The following is a 27299-nucleotide window of genomic DNA, read 5'->3' as shown; positions in this document are numbered from 1 at the left end:
GTATTATTAACTGCAAAGGCAATACTGACCCTGATGAAGAAGCTGCAACCTCCTGGGATGGAGGGAGTGGGATCTGGATGGGGAGACCCTGAGAGAGAGTAGTTACAGATTATATCCACAGCTATGTCTCCCCACCTCCTCTCACACACACACCTTTTCTTTTTTTCTTTTTTCTTTTAAGAAGTCTGGAATAGGAGACTGTAGGAGAAGGTGTATTGGGGAGAATATAATGGGAAAGGAAGAAATTTCCTGGAAGGCTTTTATATAATCTGCATCACTGAGCAGTTCTGAGTTTCCATTCTCTAGTGTACCTTGTTCTGCTTTGTTTAATAGCGCATAGAGTTTAACGAGCATCATCTCACCTGACTGTTCTTCTCTTGAAGCTGATTTTACTGTCCTTGTTGAGAGCAGATCATTAACAGAGTACATTCATTCCAAGGAAATATGTCCAGATATAGACATATCTGTATGGGCTGTGTATTTACTAGATGGGCCATGTAAGTGTTTATTAGATGGAGCTTGATGGTCCTGAAGAGCCAACAAAGCTCTTTTATGGTTAGCTGCCAGATGGTGTATGAATCAAACAGGTCCAGGCTGGTGCAGGCACAGCTGAACTGTGTTTCCAGGTGAGATTTTTGCAGCTGATGCAATGACATCTAGGCAGAGATCTATGAATTAACGACCTTCCAGAGTAACAGTGGTATCCAGTGGTGTAAGTATTCCTGCATTTAGTGTTGCTAAGAGAAGAAATAAATATATATGGTGAATTTGCTACTGCTTCTATCTGCTGCAGCTTCATTTAAAATGACAAGCAATGACATCTTCCATGGATGTTCCCAAGCCCTCAGCTGCCCAGTGGTTTGGGGATGAAATTCACCAAACATTGTGCATCCTTCAGTTGCAACTTATTCTCTCAGTACGCTCAATGGCTGAAGCAGCAAGATTAGTTATCCTGCATTGGCCTCAGTCTGCAAACTCTTTCCTTTACCTGCCTCTGGTTATCTTGTCCCCTCCTAGAAGAGATCACTGCATATGTACCTGAATTTGCTCAATTAAAAACCACTATGATGGTTAAAAACATTTGCTCAGTTAAAAACCACTATGATTGTAGAAAGAACCTATTTTAGAAGTGGTATAAAACTGAATTCCTGCATGCTTGAGGAGATTGCAATTGTTGTTGTATTTTTCACTGGAACAGATGCTAGCCCTGCTGCCTTGGGATTGTTCCAGCTCTGGTAATTCCATTCTATGTACCTAAAACTCTCCCTGAGATTTCAGGTGGATAAGGAAGTTATTATTTACTAGCTTTATACCAGGACACTTTTGGGATAATGCTATAAAGATGCAAAATAGTATTTTAGTATTATTGCTCTCACTTCTTTTATTAGACATTATATTTTATTATTATTTCCCTGTAAAGGCAAAATACAGTAAGATTTTACTGATTTTATCCTGTTCTGTTACAGTCAGTGGCAAATCTCTTTTAACTTCACTGTGAGCAGGAGGAGGTCCTTACCTAGCAAACTGCTTTAATAGCTGACTTGTGAACATAACTCAAAATATTATTCTCAAATCCTTTTCACTTATAGAATTTGTTTTTAAAATGCTTCGGAAATGCTTTCTAGAATTAATGAATACATTTTAAGAGTGCTGATCTGTTGTAGTGCTGTAAGTTAGTAATGAATGATTAGACACAAGAGCTTGTTCAAGCATACTTGGAGAATGCCTCTAGATAGTGTGCTATGTGGAATTACATGACTCAGATGTCAAATAACTATGAGCGATGGAAATAATGTGGTGGAGTATAGCAATTTACAAAGTAACATCTACTGATGCCTATAAAAGGCTGCAACTTCTAGTGTGGATTTTGTAAATCATAAAAATGCTAAATATTTTAGTGATCATTTGCTCAGTTGCATTCATTATACATGTATATATTCTTTTCGCATAACACTGTAATTCTTAACTGTGTATCAGATATTTGGGTATCTGAAATAGTAATATGGAAAAGAGATAAAGGAGAAATCTCAGAGAGCATACAGAGAGTATCATGAAGGTCAAAGCAATAGGAAGACTATTCATATACCAGTTTGTGAAAATCTTCAGAATACGTTTTTACTGTTTGTAGGGCTGTTATCATGCTAGTTTAAAATCTCAGCATCAGTTTGGCTTTGTTATAAGTATTGAGAGTGTAAAGAATGATTAAAACATGTAAATAAGAAATATATTTCTAAATATGTCCAAATCTTAAAGAGTCTTTCTTAAAGAAAAAAAATGACAACATATAAAAGTAGTTCTAACTTGCATTCTTTTTTATCCTTTACATCACTGCTTTAGATACTCTGAAAAAAAAAATAAACAAAATTTGTGATATTTTTTGTGTTATATGTATAATGATTTGTTGATTTAGATTAATTGGACTATTTCTCTCTGTTGCTGAATAATTGCATGGCAGTCTTTTTAATTTATATTTTGTTTTCATCTAGGTTGCTCTATCAATGGGCAATTTAAAAACTTTATAAAAAGTAATCTTTTTCTGACTTTATTGAAAGAGATCCACACTGATGTGTGAAGAACTAGAATTTAGCCTGATAAGATTTTTTGTGTGCACCTAAGAGCAAAATTTTCCCTAGGGTAATTTTTTGCAAAGTGAAATTTTTACTTTCTGGCCAGCAAAAAAATTAAACATTTAAAATTGTGTTTTAATTCTGTGTTCATACTAAAGTACTTCTGAGATTTTGGCTTCACCAATTAACATACTCTCTGCTGTTGTTAATCTTTATGACAGCTCAAGGCAAAAATATTCCTTGAATATAGAATTTTGCTGAGTATTATGATTCTACGTGTAATATTAAAAATGGTGTTATTAGCTGACTTAGCCTGGAGATGCTCTGGTTGTCAGGTCTGATGTTCAATAGATTATATTTTCATACATCACTGCTCCTCTTTTCTGGCAGTCATGGTTTCTACAATGTACTAGTTTTCCTCCTCTGAGAGGTGCTCTAGTTGTAAATAGGATTCTTGGAGCCTGCAAGCATTTTATTTGAAATACAAGAAAATTAGAGTATTATAATGACATTTATTCTAGGTATCTACATAGTACATTTTCAAACACTTTTCCAGTATTTTTCATATTAGTTTTTAAGACTTCTGTACTTGTTACCTTCTTCTCTCCACCATCATCTTATGGCAGTTTGTTGTCTCAAGCCTTGCTGGTGATGAGGATGATTTCTGAATTATCTAGCACCTGCTGAAGTGATGTTAAGAGTATTCTATCTTGAGATTTCACAACGCACAGAAGAACTTTGACTTCAGTAAAGTATATGGTATTGTTTATGTGTAGTCAAGACTTTTTGACTGAATGACCCTTTACCCTGTACATAACCTGCACAGTTTTTGTGTTATTCCACTCATGTGGTATATCAGTGTAGTAACAGATCACATGGATGAAAACAACCCAGCTCCAACTAAAACAGCATAACTCAAACCCAGAGTGAATTTATGGTTAAACAATACTGTAAATTATGTAAATAAAGCTGGCCACAGTTGATGTTTCCTCTTCACTACAGAGAAGAGAACGGTCTGCTCACTGCAGGGTGCCATGTAAAACTCTGAGTGCCACCATAATACTGACAAACCGAAGAATTTTCCAGAGTAAATCAACACAAATCAAGAGATTCTAGAGAACGATTTGAGGAAAGAGTTGGCCATATACTGCATTTCAAAATCAACAAAAAATGCAATGTTTTTCCATCTATGATAGATTGGCATATGTTTCATGTCAAATTTATTATCGGTAGATGTAAATCAGATGTATAAGAGCCAAACCTTATCAGAGAATCACAGAATGGTTTAGATTGGAAGGGATCTTAAAGCCACCCAGTTCCACCCCCCCCTGCCATGGGCAGGGACATCTCCCACTAGAGGGGGTTGCCAAAGCCAGCCTTGGCCTTGAACACCTCCAGGAATGGGGCATACACAGCTTCTCTGGGCAACCTGTTCCAGTGTCTCACCATCCTCTGAGTGAAGATTTTCCTCCTAACCTCTAAACTAAATCTCCCCGCTTTTAGCTTAAAACCATTCCCCCTTATCCTATCAGCACAAGCAACAAGTTGTTCTCCATCTTTTTAAAAGCCCCATTTAAGCACTAAAAAGCTGCACTGAGGTCTTCCTGAAGCCTTCTCTTCTTCAGGCTGTACATCCCCAGCTCTCTCAGCTTTTTGTAATAGGAGAGGTGCTCCAGCCCTCTGACCATCTTCATGTCCTTCTTCTGGACCCACTCTAACAGCCCCACATACTTTTTGTGCTGGAGCCTCTGACCTGGATGCAGTACTCCAAGTGGGGCCTCACAAGGGTAGAGCAGAGGGGAACAATCACCTCCTTTGACCTGCTGGCCACTCCGTTGATGCAGTCCAGGATGCCAACAGGATCCTGCTCCATGGAGAGCCTCTAGGAGGAAACAGCTTGGTGAGTCTTTGGTGGGGGCTCAGGAACAGAAGTTCAGCTCTCAGCTTCCCTCAGGTTTTCTTTGCCAAGATGAAGGACTGCAATGCTGGGTGCTAGGGCATTTGCATCTGGACATCAGATATTTTACAGCTTTCTCTGGCATGGCTTGAAAGACCAAGGCCTCACCTCACCCAGCTATCTAGTCCTGTGTGGCAGTGCTAGTGCTCAAATTCCTTTCTGATGCAGTGCGGTGGTGCTGCTGCATCTGCCTGGTGACTGTGAGGCTACAGACTCAGCATGCTCACAGTTCAGTTAAAAGTTCCAGTTAAAAAGTTCCTCAGGAGTTACAAAGGAGTGTGGTTACATTGATCAAAAGTGCATGTTCCAGCAGAATGTGAGTTCTGTGAGATGGAGGTAAACTTCTGTAGCCTGGAGGCTCTTATTCAGCTGAATTCAGGTGTTTTCTGCATACCATAGTAGTATGTGGGCTGCAATGATGTTTCCTAATTGGAAGTGTTAGACTTTCTTGGCATTGAGTTTTGTAAGATCACAGGCACATCTCAGAAATTTTGATACTTGTGCTTTTATTATGAATGACCTTGAAACTTGATGTTTGAGACCTGAAATATCTTACTAGTTAATTATTTCTTTTCTTTTTTTTTTTTTTTCTTATTTTTATGTGCAGCAATGAAAAAAAAAAAAAAAGGCAATCTAATTATGACATCCTGACACCAAAAAGTTATCTCAGGTAACCTGGAGAATACATTGGTAAATTGCATCTAGGAGTAAACCAGTAAAGCTGTATGCACAGCTAAGTATGTACAGCTAAGGATTGTTTGCTGGTCCCTTCAGATGAGTGCAAAACCAACGAACTCAGTATTAAATGTAATGTACTGGTAATGTACTGACAGCTGTGAGCTACACATAGACCTCAGAAGCATCACACAGCTTCTGTGAGGATCTTGAGGTACTCACTTCAGTAGACCAAATTAAGCTTCTCCTCTGCTTAAGGTGTATTTCCCATAACACAGCTGTTAAGTCCCAAGGGACACAGCAGCATCCATTTCCTCTCTTAGAGTTGACCCATAGCTGCAAGGGAGGCGATGCAACCTGGTCCAGAGTACTTGTAACATGAATCTGAGCTGCTCCTGGGCTACTGGAAAAACTGGACCAGAGTGAGTAAAAGGCCCTGTAGATGTGGTTCAGAAAACAACTGGATAAGTAGATGTTGTGGATCACGAATATTAAGCACTCTTTCTTCTAAAACCTAGCTAGTAACATCTGAGTCACTGGGCTCAAATTTCTGTAGTTGTTACTGCAAATAGAATGTACATGGAAGGAAAAAAGGAAGGAAAACATTATAACCACCTCTCCAATTATTTCTTTTCAGATCTGTTTTTTATATTTGGGCATTTGGGGCTTTAAAGTTCTGGGCGGTTTCAATTGCTATATTTGTATGGTGCATCAGTGAGTAAATGTCAGCTGTTAAAAATGTTCAGGCAAGTAAAGATGCAGCTAAGCACCTAGAATATTGATTTTCTTGGAAAACCTATCATCTAGTATGTATTTAAACATATGCATACTGTATTGGATTTCTAATAGAAATAAATACGTAGAGAGGAAAGGAGATAGGATGCATTTTATGTATATCCTGATTATCAGATTGTCTGCCCTATACATTCAGGGTATTTTAAATAAGCAGTATGACAAACTGATAAATAGGTCAAAAGCTTGCCCCATGATGAGTTCTAAAAATGGGTGATATTAGAAAGAATTCCATGTAAACATTAAAATAAATGTGGAACATCCTACCTGTTGCCTATTTTCAAATGTAAAACAACATTATTTCTCCATTGTAAATCAAGTGAACATGGAATATGTAGCCAAATGTTTTAAAAAAATGTAGTATATTCTTTCTCTACTTCTTAATATAGATACTTTAAAATCTTGGGGGCAGAATTGTTGAATTTCATATTTTACTTCTGTAAAATATTTTCCCCAAGGCTTTCAGACTGTTTATACTGCTCTTTCTCTTAGGCTGTGATTAAGTGAAGTGCCTAAGAGCACACTGAATATTAAGCATGTGTATTCCAAACGGGCTGGTAAAGGGCTGTATTGAATCAAGTCTTAAAAGAGTAAGTTCTTTGTTTTTCAAGATAGGCTGTGTCCAAGTAAAAGAAACATTTCCTATAGAGATTTAATGTTTAGTAACCTCTCTGTGTGGAACAGTTTTACAATATCATGAATGCTAACACTAAGAGAGAATAAACTTGTTATACAAAATGCATTATACAATTTTTAATGTGCATCTCAGTGAAATTAAAGGCATGTCAGATTTGGGCTTTTCAGTAAAGGCATGCCACAGCCCAAGGGGCTTGTCACGGCTGAAAATCTAGTTTGTGACATGCTTTTCACTTCTCTGAGCGACATGCAATGCAGTGTTACAGCCCAAACTACAATGTTAACAGAGATATTGTGTGTTATGCTTTTGCAGACTGCATATATTTTGTGATCTTACTGTTATGAAAGTATCATACAGAAGTAATAAAATTAAAATAATAACTGGAGTGTTAGGTTAGCTTTATTCGTTGAGTTCTCCGAATGCTTTTTAAGATGTGTACATCATGGACTTGTCTCAGTAAAAATACAACTGCATGTGATGCAATACCAATACAATTCAACAACATTATTTTCTCTTGCATCTTTCCAGCTAGGTCTAGCTACATCTGAGACTGCTTTCTCCAGCGTTCAATGATGCCTGGCACTACATAAGAGATAGTAGCCAGGAAAGAATCTGGTCCAATGCCCTGTGAGTCACCAGTGTAATCTCATTCAGTAGTGGATTGCCCATAGAAAGGGGAACAAGTGAAAAAAAATCAGAAACACAGCAATTCCCTGATGTGTTAATGAGATTTTAGGATGGGTAAAAAGAGTGATTGCTATCTTTTTCTGCCAAACTACTTTTTCTAGAGTACTAAAATTCATCCAAACAGACAAAAAAAGTCATTCATAATAATAAAATATTTAATGTCTGTTACGTTAACAAGGTTCTGTTGTTGTTGTTTCAATTGTCTTTCAGTTCTAGTAATGACAAAAGTTCCTTGCAGTTAAGTATAACCTTTTACATAAATACAAATTTAAGTTCATGCACCTTTAACCTTTGATAATTGGCAGCCAATATAAGACACAGTTTACATTCATAATTCACAGTACACTGTTTGACTTCAATGCTGATTTTAGTTAATCAAATGTGTATGGTTTGCTTTGCAGACAGTGGTACACATTCTTGAAGCCCTGTACCCATGTTTTTTTCTTTACCATCTCTCTTCCACTCCATGTTGACACTTTCTTTTACGCTTTTCTCTGTACTTGCAACAGAATCCTGCTGGTCACGACCAAAGCTTGAAGTCTATATTAAAGACATATTTCTCTCTCCTAGCCTTCTTTGTGCTGTAGATCGAATCTGTTCCTCCTGCTATAGTTCTCCTTTGACTATCTTTGCAACATTTTTCTTTGCTGATTATCACCTTCAATTATTTGTGGCAAGATCTCTTTTTATTTGCTATTCAGCCATTCCATATAGATGGAAAGATCTTAATCCTCCCCAGGAAATTAATCACTATGACCTTAATTTGATTTAAATTTTTCTACCAATGCATATGTTAAGAAATGGCAGTGAGCAGACTGTTGATTTAAATGTGTGATCTGAGAGAGGAAATAGTACTTGACATGCATGATGTTGGCAAAAGCTGCTTTTGTGCTGTGGCTTCCTGAATTTCCATTCATTAATTCATATTTTTCTGGAATGGCAGTGTTTGTGAGTGATCGGAGCTTTCTCAATGTAAGACATCCGAAAGGTTATTCCAAACAGATACAAGCAATTTCACATCCACTCTTCATCGTTTTATCTTGTTGCCTCTAGACTGTACATCAGTTCGTTTAAATCTACCATATTTTATTGTAAACACTGATTGCTTCTCCTGTCCAGATTCCTGAAGCCTGGATGTTTTGTTAGTTTGATTACAAAATTAACTGCAGGAGGGTAGAATTGATATAGGCAGGAAGAGCTGGCACCCTCCCTGCATCCCTTTGTGCAGTCTCCTGGCAGACAAGGTTACAAAGTCTGTGATGCCATTACTGATAGAGTTTGTTCAGTCAATCTCTAAGGTTGACAAAGGCAAAGCACGGTATTTTTGGCAAGGATATTTGCTAGGTAGTACATTTAAAATGTGCAGAAAGTAGCATGTATTTGTACTCACTAACTGCAGATGTTTAACATTAAAAAATATTAACTATTTTTTCAAATATTGGATGTGACGAAATTCACCCCAAAATCACTTACAGTGCTATTTTTCTGCTCTACTTTTGTCTGACAAAACAAACAGTAAGGTATTCTTATTTGGCATCTGTGTGAGTGGAAGAAAAAAAAAAAAAAAGAAAAAATAACTCCCCCCCCCCCCCCCCCCAGAAATAAAAAATAAAAACCTCCAAAACCCAAAATATATTATCAAGAGTTAACACAACACAATGAGTCTAGCACAGAGGCTTTTTCCTAATGCTTCTGTAGGAAAACTGTATATTGTATGCTACTTTGTGGAAGTTGTTGGCAAATACTGTTTATAAAGTCTCCCTACTTGACAAAAAAAAAAAAAAAAGGAAAAAAAAAAAAAACCACTGATCTGACCTGATTTCTCTTTTAAATAGTGATTAAGTATAAGTTTAAAGATGATTTAATTTTCAAACCATCAGTTTTTCAAAGGGCATGTGTCCTCATATGGCCTACTAAAAAGGTGAAAATAAAAGTTAAAAAAAAAAACAAAACAAAACTCAGAAACCAGATGGCACTGTTTTATTGAATGGAAGAGGTCACAGTTCTCTTTAGATTAGTGATCTAGGATATGAAACAAAAACAATCATTTATCTTAAAGAAAAGTGTCTTGTGTTTCTGTTTCAGGCTTGCTCTTCTTCTCCCCTCCATTTTGCCTTACTCGTTCTTTTTGACTCTTGTGATATCAGCAAACCCCCCATGCTGGACAGTAAACTGACTATGAAAATAAGTGCTTCCTTGAGGGGTTGTTGCTCAGAGTTCAAGTAAAATAACCGAGGAGCTGGGTTATAATAACCCTTAGATTGGCAAATGTGAATCACAGTACTGGGTCCCTGTGTAGGGAGTGCCTGTGTCGAGCCTGCTTTGACTTAGGTACCATTTCCAGCCCTACCTGAGGGGATATGCTATATTAATTTACCTGTTGAATGCTGAGGTCATTTGGTTTCTGAGGCCAAGTGCATGAATAAGCCCCTAGTGCTGTGGAGTATGTCAGGAACGTAAGCAGCAGCCAACAAAACTTAAATTTTAATACGTATTCTTATAAAAACTGTCTGCATGATCGTTCTCTTTAACGCATGTTTTTTTGTGCAGCGTGTCAGCATGAAAAACTTTTCTTGCATTTGTGGCACATTCAAATGAGCATCCAGATTTGGCAAAACTTGAAACATCTTGCTGGATCTGATGCACGTAGAAACAAAATCTATAATTGTATTATAACTATTATCTATTGGCAAGTGGTTTTAGCATTTCATGTACAGTAGAATTTAAAATAAAGCTCCAATAGAAGGTTGTGCGTTTGAAGCTGACTTGCTTTTCCTACCATAGAATGTGGATAAATTTGGAATTAAAGATGCCTCATCTCAAGCTATAAGTGGAGGTACTTTTTTAAGAAACTGTTTCTGATCAAAGGAAGATTTTAGTGAAAACTCTGAAATTCTAAAACCGCACACTAGTTGCTAGATTATTTTTTTTATGTGCTGGACTGATAGACTATCTTAACACAGATTTTACAGTAGTTTCATTAAATAGAAGCAATGAAAATGGGAAATACTTTGTGCACTATTTCCCCTATTCCTCTCCTGTATGTAATACTCAGTATCTTTGTAATGTGTGACATTAATTTTTGTATAAACTTTCATATCTTATACATTTTTAAAATGGAAAGATTTTATATCCACCTGACCCTCATTTTCACTCGCTGTCGAATAAGTATAGTAACTGACTTCTGCTATAACTTTAGTAAAATGCATTTTGTTTGGACAAAGAGGTTACAACGGCCTGTGGCAGTCACATAAAAAAAAAAAAAAAGGCTCATCTTTCTCACTGAGAGAAGATAATCAGAAAGCTTCTCTTGCTTAGGTGTGATCTACATTATTTCAACCATTATTTTCCATGAGAATACTTCCAGGAGTAAAATCTTGGCAGAGTGAGTAATGGTTTAGCTTCCTCTAGGAATGAATCTTACAGAGGTTCAGAGGCTCAGAAACCCCCCAACTCATATTCTTTGCTAATAAGACCAAAGCATGTTCCGGGTAAAAATAGTCATTATCTGGATTCATTTTGAGAAGGAAAAAAAAAAAAAAAGAGAGAGAGAGAGATTAATGTTAATGCTGTCCTAGAACAGAAATTTGTATCAAAAAACACTTCAGATATTTTCTTTTCTACTATAGTTCAAGTACAAATTAGAATGGCTGGAAACATGAAAGTTTTCTCCTTTAAGTAAGATTGTGATAATCTCTTGGGGTTTATATATAAAAAGTTTTGCAACGAGGAGCAACTCCACCACCAGATCCACCACTTGCTATGGGAGCACCACTGTACAGGGACCAAAATAAAGTTCTGTCTTCAAAATGTAACCCTGGCAAGAGTACGAACATTATGTCTTCATCTGTAGGACAGACTGTATCCACCCTGGAAGACAAATCAGAGAGCACTGGAAATGGTTCCTGGCTTCAAGCCACAGAAATTATTGTCAGGATTTAGTAAGTAAAATTCTTTCTCCTGAATAAATTGAGTCAAAAAAGTCACATCGTCATCAGCAAATGTCTCACCTCCTCTATTCCTGTATGGTCACTCTGCCACATTGCAGAGGAAAAAAGGAAAGGATTTTGAAGGAAAAAAGGAAAAAGAGAAAGAAAAAGAAATAAAGCCCTTTCTGTCTCCAGGGGTTACCAATGCACATTATCTGATGGTTAATAATAGAAGAGAGAGAAATAAGATTGAAAAATAGTGCTGCTTAAATTCTTCTATCTAGTTGAACAGTAACATAGCCCAACAGTACCACCTGGTACCCAGATCTTAATTGAAGCTTCCTAATCATTTCCTATGAGTTCCTGTCAAGGGATAATTTTTCCTTCTTTTAGCAGGAGACACAGTAATATGGGCATCCAAGGAAGCTGACTTGGTCTAACAGTTTCAGAAAAACAATCTGATATAAGGAGTATCCTCTGTATACAGTTGTTCTAAGCCCTTAAATACAAGATAATTTATATGCTAATAAGATTTCCATTATTGCAATGATTCTTTCTTGTCCATTAATTATGTACACTTTGATTACTCAGCATTAGTACTGTGCATAAAATAGCTTTACAAATATTTAATAGATGGGTTCGTATTATTAGTGTTTTAAGGACGGTTTTGCTACAAATTAAGAGGCTCCTTTTCGAGCTTAGAATATGATGATAAAATATGATCTAATTTGAGAAGCAATTGTTTGGTTAGCTGTTTTGCAATTATTAATTCCTTTTATGAGTGATGGAAAGGAAGAGAGTAGAATCTCCTTTTAAGTGCTGTATCCTCATTCTAGCTGGAATTCAACATTGTCAGATCACTGCAATATAGTGCAAAAACATCATAAATATTCATTTCATTGCCAGTGGCAAAGAAGGAAATACTTTTTTATTCTAATAACACTTTCACTTGAGACAGATGAAATAAAAGGCTTCTCGTTAGTTACTTTGGAAAACTTAATACACTCTAGGAATGCCTTATACTTGGTCAATTACCATGTATGATTGATGACAAGTATCAAAAATATAAAAGTCACTGATTTTTAGGGGCAGCTTTGAATACTGGGTTTGCTGTCATTGTTCAGAGCAGTGCAGTTTGTCAAAATATTAAAAAGAAATTTAGTTCCATTTTATTCAGTGTGAGTGTGTTGACCGAGATAAGGAAAAGGTCAAGATACAGGAGATAGCTGGAGAAAATAATGGAATCTGTCATTTGTCTTCCTTCAAGCTGTCTAGATGTTATTTCTGTCTTTCTCCATGTAGTCCTCTCTGGGAAGCCAGGAGCATCATGCGGGAGTGCTGTAATTAGAAAGTTGTCAGTGTGAACTTCGACTCATTGTACTTATTTAGAAATCGTAGCGTTGGATGTTTTCTGGAAAGATCAAGAATGCTGCATCTTTAAATGAAGTTTTCTTTGTTTCCACGGAGTTCTATTCAAAGTAAAATGCTTTTCAGACCTTGAAGGTCTGATCAAAGGTTGGACTAGAAGATCTAAGAGATCCAACCTGATTTTATGATTCTATCTTTAAAGCAAGGCTGAAGAAAGAAGCCAAATCGCTAAGACAGCAGGTATATATACTGACATCAATCCAGAATGATCTTGAGTATAATGCAACCTCCTCTTTCCTTGAGAAGAGGAAAATGGGCTTAGTAAGGGCAGTGCCACTGAACTTGCCTTCAAAGATCTTGCCCTAAATGATTCAGCTTAGCATCCTCAGCAGAAAAGAGCTTCAAAGACTTGCTTCAGTAGAGCTGAAGTGCTGCCAGCACTGGGCCCAGCAGGTTTGTATTGGCATCAGTCAATTTGTTTGGCTGATTTGATTGCTGGGGCTCTTACAGTAATTCAGTCCAGCTTAGTGTGATTCAGGGGTGTAGGGCAGGGGCAGTGCTGTTAGGATATTAATTTGGGGGGACAGAAAACCTATCCTTGTATGCAAGTAAGTACAGGCCTTTCTGAATAAAAGTTAGGGAAATGGATGGGCAATTTTACAACTGTATATTTTATTCTCTAAGAAGTGCAATTATGAGTCAATCAAATATATTTGTGCTTTTGAGTGAAATTCTCTATGAATCAGCCTTCTGATTCACACAAATCAGATACACAAATACTTTTTTTCAGATATTTAAATATATTTTGAAATATTTTCAAAAACATATAGATAATTGTTTTTACATTTTCTAAAGAAAACTTTCAACATTCTCTTTCAAATGAAATATTCAAAAATCTGAAAATAGTTTTAAGCCCTTATTCCATGTGTGAAAATTTTAGGTTTCTTTTGTTTTCCATGTTTTTCTGTTTGTACTTCTTTTAAAATGTATTCATTTTCCATTTTTTTTTATGCCACTAAGTAAAAGCAAAGGGCATAGCCAATATCAAACAGTCTCTTAATTATTAAATAACAGAAGTGTGTTATATGCCAAATTGCCAGAGGTCAGCTTTCATCACTTGATGAACAGGTGACAAGACACAAACTTGCACTGCACATCTTAATTAGTAATGCCCACATGCGGACATCATTTACACTACAGGTTAGTAGAACGCACCAAACCAAAGCCAGGACTTTAAGTACAGGTTGTCCGTTCTTTGGACTATGCCCAATACATTTGTCAGCTCTACCTCATGAGCTGCTGACCTCTCTGACTGCATGGGAAATGGAGCAGAGGGAATCTGTCTGGGTTTAATGTAATTGTTTGATGTACTGCCACAAGAAAAAAATGACTAATAAAGGCAGCTGGAATATAACTTTTTTTTGTAGAGGTGGTCCCAGCCTGGACTGAAAGGACTAGGAACTTTCCTAGCAGAGTTTCCCCAAAATGCCAACATCAGCTCTCGAACTCATGTTACCAGTTATTTTACTTTATGTCTAGCAATAAAAGGAAGAGTCATTGGTGCAACTTGTTGATAACATGGAGTTGAAAGGCACTCTTAAGATAGAGGACAAATAAAATATCACATGGGCAGAACTGAAGGACCTTGAGGATTACGGTAAGAGAGACTGGAGAGATTCAGGGGTGAAAAATGCAAGGGTATGCACTAAGGCAACTGAGTGCTTTAGACACACCAGAACCATTTAAACATAATGTAGTTGTCCAAGATTCAGGGAACAGTAGTTTGGAGGGTTCTTCCCCAGTCTTTAACTTAACCTGTGATGGCTCAGAGAATACCTGGTATGCCAAGAGGAGAACTACGTATTCTCTATGTAAATATTGGCTGACAAACATAGGGGAAAGAGCTGTTTATTTCAAATTGTACTGTAAGACTTTTTTTTTTTTAAAAAAAAAAAAAAGCATATGGAGGAAAACTTAAAATGACAAGGTTCATACACAGTCTCACACAGTCTCCTGGTGGAAAAGATGGAAGCCAGAAATTCACCACACGGAGTTTTGTAATTCCAAGGGCTTAGACGTGAAAACAGCCCCCTGCAAATGCATGGATGGGTAGTAACACTATTCTGGTAGAAATTTACTGATCCTCCTTCTGCCTGTGCTCCTCATGGAGCTAGAACTGAGAGCAATGCTTTAAAGATCTGTGCATATCAGTTTGTGTCCAGAAGCTGTTTTAATTATGTCAGAGCTGAGAAAGGAGATTCACTAGACCAAGCTTGGCACCCTGGGAATCTGAGTGTACTTTCAGACTCAAACTGATCGTGTTTTCCTACGTAAATTTACCAGTTCACTTGCTTGGGTGTATCTGAATTAGTCTGCATGACACAGTGTAGATACCATCTTGGCTACAAGAACATTGGAGGGGAAAAAAAAAAAAAGAGATGTCCAGCACTTAGCTATTCCATGTGATTAATTGGACTTTTCACAAGATCTTGAGTTAGAAAAAATGCAGAAAGTGGACTCAATTTACTGGAATTTTTCCTCATTTCTGAAAATCATCTAGTTTTACTTAAGGGTTGACAATGAAATATAATATGTTGCCCTGTTTTTATCCCCATAATCATGTCTATAGGAATCATGAAGGGTTTACAAATATATTTTATTAAAAAACCACACTTTTTCTTTTAAATGAGTGTGCATTCTATATATGTTTCAATTTTTTAGTGTAACATTGATTTAAGATTAATTTTAAGCAGAGGATGTATTTGAATCAAAAAAGTATTTCTTAAAAAATAAATAAATAAATAAAAATAAATCCATCACAGTAGAAAGATGTTTAAATATCAGTAAGCCTTCACAGGAGTGTTCTGAAAATGTGGGAAGAGTGAACCCAAAGTAGTCCCATTACTCTAAGCATCACTTTATGGCATCTGAAGAGAGTTACGCCTTTGAGAGCTCTGATACATGCCAGCTGGAAAGCTCTTACACTACGTAGGATCTAATGACGTGTGATGCTGATCTCTCACAACTCAGAGGCTGAACTGAGCATCTTCCAGGGTCTCTGGATCTGACTGTTTTCTGAAGAACATGGAAAAAGATGTCTTTTCTCACTAAAACTGCTGCAGGGATATAAATTGAGAATCTTTAAAGTTTCAAAAATATTCCAATTATATCTCATTGATACTCTGCAGGCTGTTGGCACAGGTTAAAACACCCTGAGGGATTAAAATGTACAACAAAAAGGGCTTAATTTGATTTTATAAAAAAATATGTTGGCCAGAACTCATTTCTGCCACCGGCAAGTCTGTTCAAATCTCCCTGCCCAGTGCCACTAATACTGTTCTCTGCAGCTTTTGGTCAGAATTTGATGCTCATGAAAGCATCACCTGAAGGGATGTAGCACTAAGGAAGTAGAAGACGATGAAACATCTACTTCATTATCATCAAACATAGCTGTCTTCAAGAGCACTTGCTGATATGGAAAGCAATATAAACAAAATCTGAAATTTTAAAGAAAGGTGATTCTAAAGCCCTAAGATTAGAAATAGTTTTGTCTAGGCTCTTTAGCTTTATAGAAAAAGCCATCTTAATTGCCATAATAATTCTGACAGTCGTCAAGCAAAGCCAAAACTACATCTGGGTTAAAATAAACAGCTGTTAGAAACTTGCTGTAAGTTTAGATGAGGTATTATCTTTGTTCCATTATGAAATGGAAAATCAGCCTTTCAGTGACTGTCACTGTGAACTATATATTAGAAAGTTAATGACCTGGATAGTTCCTATGCTTTGAATTGCCTTAATTGATTTGCCATAGAAAGGTTTAAAATCCTTTAGTCACTAGAGACATTTCATGAATATTGAATAGAAATATTTGAGTTCCTGTTTGAGAGCTAGTGTTGGGTAAGGAGGGAAGCTCAGTGTTTGTGTTCTAGACATGGATGCACTAAAGCAACAGCCTTTTAGTTGTTTACAAATGACTTTCCCGATAGGTATCAGCTTCACATTTCTGCCTGCATGGGAATTTTCAGATGTAGAGTAGCCATGGAAGACTGAAAATGAGTCTCCTATCATAGTCTTTTCTATAGCCAGTAGTAAGAATCATCCAAGGCTAACGAGGCTAACAAGCTTGAAATGCTAATTTGTAAAACTGGCTGGTCTGCATGCCTTTTTTTTTTTTTTTTTTTTTTTTTTCTTTTTCTTACTCATTAATGCAATTTTGAATAAAAGTTTGGTCACTTAAAACAATAATAGTCAAAAGATCTCTGCGGTGAGACCACATGCACATGAATAATACCAGCGTGCTCTGCTTTGGATGCAAAGACCTTGCTAATAGCATAGGCTGGCTTCTTAGTGGAAAAAGTGTAGTAAACAAAGCAATGTACTGTATTCAGCAGATGTGACAGAGACTGGGCAGGAAGAAGTATGCAGAGGGTAGGTAGTGGCTCCTACCATCTTTTGGGTCATCATCGGAACAAATGAAATGCAGTCTGTGCTGTTCTCTCCACTGGGATTAATGGAGTTTGAAGAGAATGAAAGAAATTACTTCTGAACATCATCTGAAATTGCACTGTTGAACAGATAATACTGCTGCTTAGTACGGTGTCCTTAAAAGGCTTTATGCCATCTCTTCTGATTCATTCTTACAAAAACAGTTTAAAACACACACACACACACACATTCGTGGTGGAATATAATATACTGTTATGCTGTTTCTACAGACATACAGAGCAAGAAACTGAAATCATCAGGGACTCAACCTCAAAAGAACAATTCTCAACATCACCTCTGCAGTTCAAATTTACTTTTTTTAATGCACACTGAAAAGGGTTTGAATTTCTAGTCCCAGTGCTACAGACTATTTCTTCCTCCTCTTCTCTTACCACCCTGAAAGACAGGTTGTTTACATCCAATGTTTGTACACACATCTCAAAGACATTGCATCAAGAGTGAAGGCATTATTTGGCTTGTGCTTCACAGATCAGGAAACTGGCTAAATGTTAGTAGTCAGTTATACCAGCAGACATAGAAGTATTTGTTGCAAACAACTTCAGTGGATGTTAGTTTTTTTCCCACAGTATTCAGAAAAACTTGAAAAAAAACATTTGCCAGGTATTTATTTTATTTCTTGTCATGCTTTTAAACCTAGGACAACTAATTGAGATCATATTTTGCCTTCTGCTAATCATAAACCTACCTGAATGTGCAAGCACATTCTAGTATGAGTGACAAAGCATTAAGGTACTAGAGCTATTCTTTCTTCATCTGCACTGGCCAGCAAGTGCAACACTGTTTGATTATCTGCATGATTTTCTGGTTAATATACTTTTTTTTTTTTTTTTTTTTTTTTTTTCATATCTCCACCTGCTTAAGAATTTCTACTGTCTTGTCAGGAACAGCATTCCCTTAGACTTGCCAATGTGTATAAAACAAAGAGCTCAGATGTTCACTACTTCAGCTTGCTGTGCTAAACAAAAAAGCTATGATTGTGCTGTCTCACTTCAGCATAGCTGTGTAAAATTGTATGTATACATCTAAATGCTAATCTAGTGGAACAGCTTAATCTGGGTTTATCTAATGACAATGTGCTGGCCACAGCACACTTATGCAAGGACAACTGATGACTGAGGACATCATCTTCTCTCCTGAGCTGAGAAGAAACTCCATCCAAAGAAATTCTGTCCATTCCTTGTCTGATTCCTGTACTTCCCTGGAAATGGAGCTGCATGTCTGTCCCAAATGTGGTAAAGTTCAGGTAGCAAAATATTAGGTAGAAATAGAGGCACCCTTGTACACAGCAAGAGCATCCTCTCAAACGATATCCTGTGTTTCAGTTATGGATAGCCTTCCTCAGGAAATGAATAAGAAAATTGAAAAAGGGGTATAAAGGCTGGAGTTAGGAAAAAAAAATCCCCTCTTCTATAAAGGAAAGGTTGAAGAGACTGGAACTCTTCATTTTAGAAAGAGCTTAGTGGAAGCATGATAAAATCATGGTAAGGCTTACAGTACTTTATATTTGCACTTATGTATGGAATGATAGACATACAAAGTTGTTACAATTGATTGTTTTATCCCTAAGGAAACCTTAAGGTTTCAAACCTTAAAATTGAGACTTAAGGTGCTGGTCCTCAGTTACCATTTCTTCTGCCCTAACTGTGGAAGTTGGGCTCTCTGTCATTCCTGTCATTATTTGGAGAGATATTAGGGGATGTAAAGTGTAGTATTTGTTGAGGAATCTTGTTTTTGGGAAGGACATGTAATTCAAGATGGTTCATACTAAAGGAACGGTGTAATCTCTCTTACTGTGTTATGCCATTCTCTCATATTATCACAGATGAAAAATAAGTCTTACTGAATATATAGATGTGTATATATATGTATATAACTTCAGTTTCTAGAGAATGTCATTTATTCTATAGGCTTATAGGCTGTTAAGGGAGATGTATGCCAAAGCACAGAGCACAAATGGCCAGTGCTGCAGTTTACTTATACAAGCTGTTGTTAACAGAGATGTTCTCTTGTCAAATATATGGCACTAAGCCCATATTTAAAAATGAAAATTGCTGGATATTTTTTTCCAAAACAGTTTGGCTCTGGGAAAAAAAAAAAAAAGAGAGAGAGAGAGAGAAAGTGACATTTTTTTACGTCTCTCTCCTATGTTGTTTATTTCCAAATATTTCCAAATGGCTTCTGATGCAAACTTGTACAACTGCTTATCCTGTACATCACTCATGTTGAAGAAGTTTCTGTAACCTATTTAAAAGGTCATGAATGTTTCCTGAACTCTGAGATAAAGCTGTTTTCCCATTTACTCTTCTGTCTACAAAGAGATCACAGAAGAAGCTACGTAAGAACATATGAAATGTCCCATGAGGTCAGTAGAGCAGTCCACCTCCCAGACCCCTGTTTCTAAACAAAACAAACATGCAATCCACGCTCAATGCAAGTTTCATAAGTTTGCTACCTGCTGTGCAAAGAAACAAAATGAAAAATGCTACTGATTTTTCTGTTTTAGACCAATGTCCTAATAATTTTGATGAACATCTCCTGGTTATAATATTACAGGATTTGATGATCAACAGTTCTCCATTTTCTTTTTCCATCACCATCATAATTACCTGTTTTTTTTTTTTTTTGGTTTTATTTGTTATTAATTTATTTATTTTTAATTTATTTTCTGAGCACTGTACCTCTGTAGCAACATCTGTGCATTTCATCTATTCTGTCATTTAATCTTTCTTTCCTACCTTCTTTCTCCAAAACACATGTATTCATGTTTGGGAAACTTACTCATTTGCAAATATTTTTTTTAAGCATTATTTCTATGGAGCAGGCAAGTATTTAATACTGTGAAGTAAGTTGTTTATTATTATTATTATTATTATTATTATTATTATTATTATTATTATTATTATTATTATTATTATTATTATTATTTTATGCATGTTCTGTCATAGCTAGAACACAAGTACGTATTTAGTTGAGAATAATGGTAATGCTTCATTTAGAAAATGTTAGTCAAGACCAGATTCTTCACACCTGTTCTTTAAGCTGCTCTGCTTCTGCTGCTCTCCAGACACCAGTGTTCAGTTATCCAGTTCTCTTAGAAAATGTCATATGAGAGAAAACAGGCAGGGAAAAAAAAATCCTGTTGGATCATAAAACATTTCAAATTTAAATGTTCCATTTTGAAAATTTTGACAGAAACACCTTTTCTGAAAATAGTCTTGAGGCTTGAAAAACTGCAGTAACTAGATCTGCTTTAATCACATGTTCTTAAAATGTTTTTTTCACAGATATAAAATTCTCAGGATTCAGGAGCATTGTTGGTTTTACAAACCATTATAATTTTCCTTACCTCCTGAATTTGTTCACCTCTCCCTGTTCCTGTGACGACTACCTCTTTGTCCTTAAGGGGGTGACAATATTATTGCTGCCTGTCTCATATCCTCTCTCCACCTATGCTCAAGGACCCCTTTGTTTCCAGCTAATTGAGTGACATAACTAGGTCGAAACCAGAAGAGTTCTGTGCAGGCTGCCCTCCACTGAAAGTTTGCTATTTGTTTCAGAAGTGAGACTAGACTTGCACTGATGAAAACTTGTTGGGTTACTGTTGTCTTAAAGGTTATGTTTGGAGGGTGGAAGAGGTTGTGATTCACAACGTGTAGCTCTTCATCATCTAGACATTGTGGAGCCAAGATCCAGCTTGCTCTGTGCATGGCCAGGAAGGCATGGATATAAATAAAGAGTCCTGCATGAGTAAATCTATGTCAGTGTATATGATCTGTAGCAGGCTGTGCAGACTGCCTAACACCAAAAGGTTTCTGGGACTAACAAAGGGTGCCATACTTCTTCCTCCTAGCTGCTCCTTTGTGCTGGGGTCTGGCACTGTAAAAGTAATTCAGAAACAACATCCCCATACACACCAAACCAAACCAAAAATAGCTGAATGCATCTTGCTGGTTTAACAGGCTGCAGTAGCCCACTTAGGGGCCTAATGAGTGCTGAGCTGCCAGTAAGAAGGTGTAGGACTGTGCAGCTGGGAGCCACATGGCAGGCCCTTTGGATGTTGGCAAGCTCTCAGGTTTGCTGTCCTCTGATGCTTCACCCTCCTTGTCTCCTTTGTTTACTGGACTGGACACTAAAGGATTAGAAGAACACCTTCATTTCAGCAGATATTATGAAGCTTAACAAGACAGCTTAATTACAGGTCTGCCAATACTTGATATTCTTTCACAGTAATACACTGTTATATAAATAGAAACTACAACTTCAGTGGCCTTAATGATCCCACTGTTTTTCAGGTATTTATGTAGCACTTTATTTAAATAGTTTACGTTATCTCACATATATAACTGAAGAACGCCCAAAGTGACTGAGTTAATTTATTTTTGGAAAAACTACTGACAGTCATTTTTGGAACTGGTGTGACTATGTAGGCTATGGGCATTGCAGGGAAACCCGCCAGGGATAAGCACTGCTATAGAGGGAGATGACCTACCTGTAGGGCACGGTAGCCCAGATTGCTGGGCAGTGGAGTGGAACTGAGGAGGAACCCTTGAAAAGTATTGGCAAATTGGAAACTGCATGGACTAAAGCCAATTTTTTTATAGGCACGGTGTGGAAAATCAAATAGATGCTATTTCTCTGATTAACATACTTGAGACACTTTGCAGAAATAAAGTAAATGAAGTAATAGTTGAAGTGTAGACCTGTCCCTGACTGACAGAGCAGTTAGAAATGTTCTGAACTTGCCTTTTATAGAGTGATGAAGAAGTGAAAGACGTGAATGAAAAAATGTGTTGGCTGTATGAGAAATGAAAGAATTTTGATATTGGCATGAGCCTATGTCCAGAGCAGAATAATAAAACTGTCAGTGATAATGCAAAGAAAATTCTAATAAATAGTAGTGCTCCATAGCTAGAAAAGAACGTAATATGTTCATAATAGAGCAAAGATAACTACTTAATATCAACCAAGAAAAAATTAAAATATATGAAACAGCTGCTTCCACGGTAGACAAATGACTAACAATGCTATAATGACAGGGAAAGTCCCATGTGTCTAAATTAAAACTAATGTTGGCAAATATTTTATGAGTATGAATGGATGATTGTTGTGAACTTCTTATTCTCACCACAAATAAAGGACTGATGACTTAAAATGACATAAATTCAAGAAAAGAAGATGAAGATTGTACATTCAGGGAGATTGTACTTTTCCAAGAAGAAACTGTCTTTTTAGTAATAAGATGAAATGCAGTTATGCTGTATAGCCAAGTGTCTGCAAGTAGGACAGAAAACAATGCTAGGCTTATAAAAATGGAGCACACAGAAGAAGGCAATGTGCAGAAGAAACAGAAGGGTCATGTTCTTGTATGTGGCAGTTTTGAGACTAACATTGAAATGTTTGGTCCAGTTCTGGTTTTCATCATTTGAATTGCACATTAAAAAAATGTGTCTTTTTAGGAAAAAAAAAAAAAAAAAAAAACAATTACAAGAAAAGCAGCTGGATTTGGAGATATCACTAAATCAAAACAAAACAAAAAAAGCAAAACAAAACAAAACAAAACAAACAAACAAACAAAAACGCAACATGAGCTTTTACAGCTTTTAGCAATAATGAAATATATTTCAAGAACTCTGTGCCAGACTGAGCTTATTCAGCTTTTCTTCCACCTTCTGTTCACATCTCTGTGTATCAAACTCCAAGCCACACACGTACTATTTAATTCCCACTAACTTTTCAACAATAATTGCCAATGAAAACTGCTTGTCCATAACAGAGAGTTAGGCAGATCTGTTGTAGAATTAGTATTTACCGTAGCATCACCTTTGTAACTGGTGAAGAAAATTACTTTAAAAGAAAGAAAAAATAGTCTGTAGATTGTAGATTGAAGAAAATAAAATGGGTGCTATGATTTCTGTGTGATTTCTATTGTTATCTATTGTTATGATGTGTGTTTATTGAAGAAGAAAGCTCTTTCTGATTAACTACTTTATTGTATAATAAACTATGTGGTTTGATCTAAGTGAATATAATTCGCTTTTTAGTTGATTGAAATGTTTGTTAAGGGAAGAGACCATATTTTGCATCTCTTGAAGTAAAATAATTACATGACTGGGAAATATTGTTCGAATCCAAGAATCATGTTCTGAAGTCAGTATTAACATTACTTTTATTACTTTTCTTTTGAAAAGTACTTCTCATCTGTATAATCACTGTTCCCTTTGCTAATCAGTATCTAAGTATGACTATTGTCACCAAAACACAATGAGGATTTTGCCTGTTTTTATATCCACATGGATTTCATCAGATCTTGTCCTTACAGTGAGTCACACCATAAACTGCAGTCCTTGCACATGTGCTGGACACTATTTAAATAAAGAAAAATAATAATAATAATAATTTATGGATCTCAACTATAAAGAAAATAACTCTCTAGCTATATGTTATATTGATAACAAACAAATGACTTGATGTTGGCCATAGAAAACCATCAGATTTTAACTCACTTCTTATGCCATAAACCCATTGTTTCTATCCATAAACCCATTGTTTCTACAAAACAGATTTCTGAAAGACTGACTGGTTAATAGCCATAATAGCAATCTTAATAGCAATAATATCAGTTTATAAAATAGAATATTAAAAAATATTCTATTTCTTTTTAGCCTTTTTAACCCAAATTTCATAGTCTTGTGTTTTATGAAAAAATGGCTGTAGTTTGTCAACAATACCTAAGACAATGTCAGGACTCATCAAACTGTATTTAGACATTTTTTATTCCTTTTAATAACCCATTTTACTTTTTAACGTTATTCAGTAAGCTTTTTTGAAGGTAAAATATTGTGATTGAATAATTTTATAGATAACAAGGACATTTTCATGAGTTAATCTATAATTCTTTCCTCATCATCATCCATATCTTTATTTTTCTACTGATTAGATGATTCTAAGCAATAAATCTTAGCAAAGAGTTGTTAAAAACAAATACTTCTATAACTCTCTATATAAATATAGATAATATTTTTCCTCATATATATTTTATCTAATTTTTTTTTTTACATTTTTTCAGAACATTCAGATCTCATCTATGTTCAATTGATAGTTTCATAACATGTCAATGAGTTTGTATATATTTATCTCTAGTCAGCAGATGCATATGGTCTGTCCTATTGCATGATGAAAACGTACGGTGATATTACAAGAGGCAATGATAATATTGCAAACCAATTGCACTGGGAATCCAGAAAAATTCATGAGTTGGTATATTATACTGTCAATAATAGATGGCAGTCGTAGATGACTGTCATCATAGATGATATCAATGATTCTTGCTGTATGCTTAATCTCCAGCACTCCAGTAAACTACAACTTGCAATAGTATTATCTTGTAATGAAAAAATAAGAGGACACAGAGTTAAAGTAAAAGGCAAGAAATTTAAAAGCAAATCAAAAAGTAATTTATACACACTGAAAAATTTAACTAGAGAGTTCTTCGTCACAAGCCACAGAACTGAGAAACTCTCCAAACTAAGGGAGATCTAGATGAAAGTTCCTAAGGTGCACACATAAATCTGCCTGCTAATTTTTTATGTTGTCTCCCTGAGCTCTGGTAGTAGCCACTGAATTAGATTTATTTCCAGCTGGACTTCAACAGGAGCAGTTCCTGTGCTCTTCTGTAGCTGTCGAGAGAATCTGTGTTATTACCAGTGTTCATTTCTCTTGCTCTCTTTTTTTTTTTTTTGTCACAAATTGGGCTTTCTGGTTTCTAATCCTTATCACATGGTAGCTTACACTTGTTGAAATGTGTCTTCTTGTATTTACCAAAGGGGAGTGGTATTCTGTAGCTTTGCAGGAAACATGGGGTGAGTGTTTTGTAGACCCAAGAGCACTACACACCCTTGGTATGGTTCCAGCTGATTTCAGTGAGTCTCTTTCTGCTTTTGAAATTCCAATCGACAGCATATTGGTACAATAGTAAAATCCATTTATGTAAGATCAGATTTTATAGCAAGTGTAAAAGTTAAGTTTTTTTCTTGCATTGTTCTGTAAATTGAATATGACTGTGTCTTGCATCCTTTGTGACCAGAAAGGTTACCCATAATGGGACTTACACACAAAGAAATGTATGTAGCCGTACATGCTTTTTTAGTTTCTCTTATCCTAATATCTGCTAAAACAAAGATTAATAGAGATGGATGATAATAATTATCCAGACTGGGGTAGAGTAAAACAGCAATCTATATTGACAACATTCAGCATTCTACTGTAAGTTCAAAATATTAAAAATACTACTTAGCATAAATGAATGAAAACCTGTTCTTTCACACTCCATCATAAAATAGCTGAAGTAAAGAGAAAATTAAGAAGATATATTCTTAATTTAACTCAGAAAGATGGGATGAAAGATGGGAGTAATTTGCTAGGGATATGTGAGCAGATTCAGCCTCAGGGATAGGTGATGAGGTGACCTTAATTTGAAGTGTAACAACATGTAGCATGACAAAGGGTAGCACTGTCTTACAGGGATCACATTTGAAAACAACACTTGGAAATACATGCTGATATAGTACAAAAACACACCACAAAAGCTTCTGGTATTTATAATCATTGATATAGGTAGATTAAAGAGCCATTTGGAGAACCATACAATGAATGAAATATAGAACCATTTCTGGAATGACTCTTAATAACTTTCATATCCTAGATAAAAACAGTCATCTGGGATTCAGCAAGTTGTTGGCTTTATTGTATTTCCATTTTCACTCTCGAACTGTGGATGATGACACTGATCAACTTTCTAAGGCCATTTAAAGTATGTGGAAGAAATCTTTAAGGAGATGTTAACTGAGTTATTTCAGTCTTGGCTGAATCTACTATTTTCAGTGTTTAAACCTTACTTGGGTACTTTAATAGTAAATGGAAAATAACTGCAGTTCTAATTAAACTATATTAGAGATTTATAAAACTTTTAAAAGTTATTTATTTATTTTATTTAGGGTCAAGTTGTTTTCAGAAATGGAGAGAGGATGGGAACCATCAAGTTTACGCAGTTCCAAGGTAGGTTACAAACAATTTTATTTTCATTACATTATTTTACATTACATTTTCATTATTTTTATTTCATTACAATTATGTATGCAGTTTCAAACTTATGTATTGATTGTATTTGTTTCATGTTTTAAATATGTGCAGTTACTTTTAAAAGAAAGTGCTTGGAAGATGCAGCAAGGTACTTAGAAAAAAAAATTTTACCTGTTTTATTACCTGTTTAAAGTACTGTGTTTTGTACACATAGTGGTCTGAGATATTTCCAAGTATTTTCCTTTCAGAAAATCCACATACACATAGAAACTATAGATCTATAGCAGCAGACAACAGCTGTCGGAAAGACTGATCCACTTAGTACCTAGTCCTTAGAACAGTCATTTCTGGAAATTGAATCTGAAGAAGGTCTTGGAGAGGTGTTTTTTTGTTGTTGTTGTTTGTTTGTTTTTTCTCTTAAGCTCTTTCAAGTTAGCATTTGTGCTCTCTGAAGGCTTGCTTTTGATGTTCAGCAACTGGTTGTGAAAAGTGCTTTCTGGAGGCAGAGCCTCAGCATGTAAAGGACGCAAACTGCCAACCTCATCCCTTAGAGGCAACAGTCTCCTGCAATGTGACTCACCAAGACTGCTGCATCCCCTCAGCTCGAGCTCATTCTGAAGGAAATGGTCTCAGCAGCAGAGACCACAGATGGAGCCCCTCCTTGCAGACATTTGTCAAGGGTTGTTTGCAGCCAGGACAAGGTGCTTGCTTGATAAAGTTTTCTGCTGAAATGGTAGTTCACAGAAGACACGTCATAGTTGTTTTTACAGCTCATAGAACATAATTATTGTTTTTATTCCTAGTCTGAGACTGAGATAAAGCTGGAAATAATTACATATTTGTGGTCTTGTGAGAGCAGTAGTGAGAAATGGAGATGGCAAATCCTTCTCAGGCAGTGCACAAGAAAGAGGCTCACTCTTTCTGTTTAGGAGATCACTTTAAACATAATCTTGCTGACCAATTTCAAAGGCTCATCCTTTGAGCAGAAATTGTCTGCTGTATGGGCATTATTATTAATGAACAGCAATGTACTTGAGGGGATTTGTTACTCATTCTAATTTACAAAAGCAATCTTAAGGATTGTTCTTGTCTTCACATCTACA

General features: G+C 36.1%; 1 protein-coding gene across 3 annotated transcripts in view; it reads left to right on the top strand.

The window, feature by feature from the left end:
• Positions 1-27299, top strand: part of GABBR2 (gamma-aminobutyric acid type B receptor subunit 2) — a 520678-nt gene that overhangs the window by 297494 nt on the left and 195885 nt on the right. For all 3 annotated transcript variants that reach the window (XM_027451831.3, XM_072034868.1, XM_072034869.1), the window contains one exon: positions 26112-26172. In XM_027451831.3, coding sequence (XP_027307632.2) covers positions 26112-26172 — 61 coding nt within the window. The remainder of the gene's footprint in view (positions 1-26111; positions 26173-27299) is intronic.

The sequence above is a fragment of the Anas platyrhynchos genome, chromosome 2, assembly GCF_047663525.1.
Source record: "Anas platyrhynchos isolate ZD024472 breed Pekin duck chromosome 2, IASCAAS_PekinDuck_T2T, whole genome shotgun sequence".
Taxonomy (NCBI): Eukaryota; Metazoa; Chordata; class Aves; order Anseriformes; family Anatidae; genus Anas; species Anas platyrhynchos.
The sequence above is the reverse complement of the archived record's forward strand: the minus strand, read 5'-3'. Positions and strand labels throughout refer to the sequence as shown.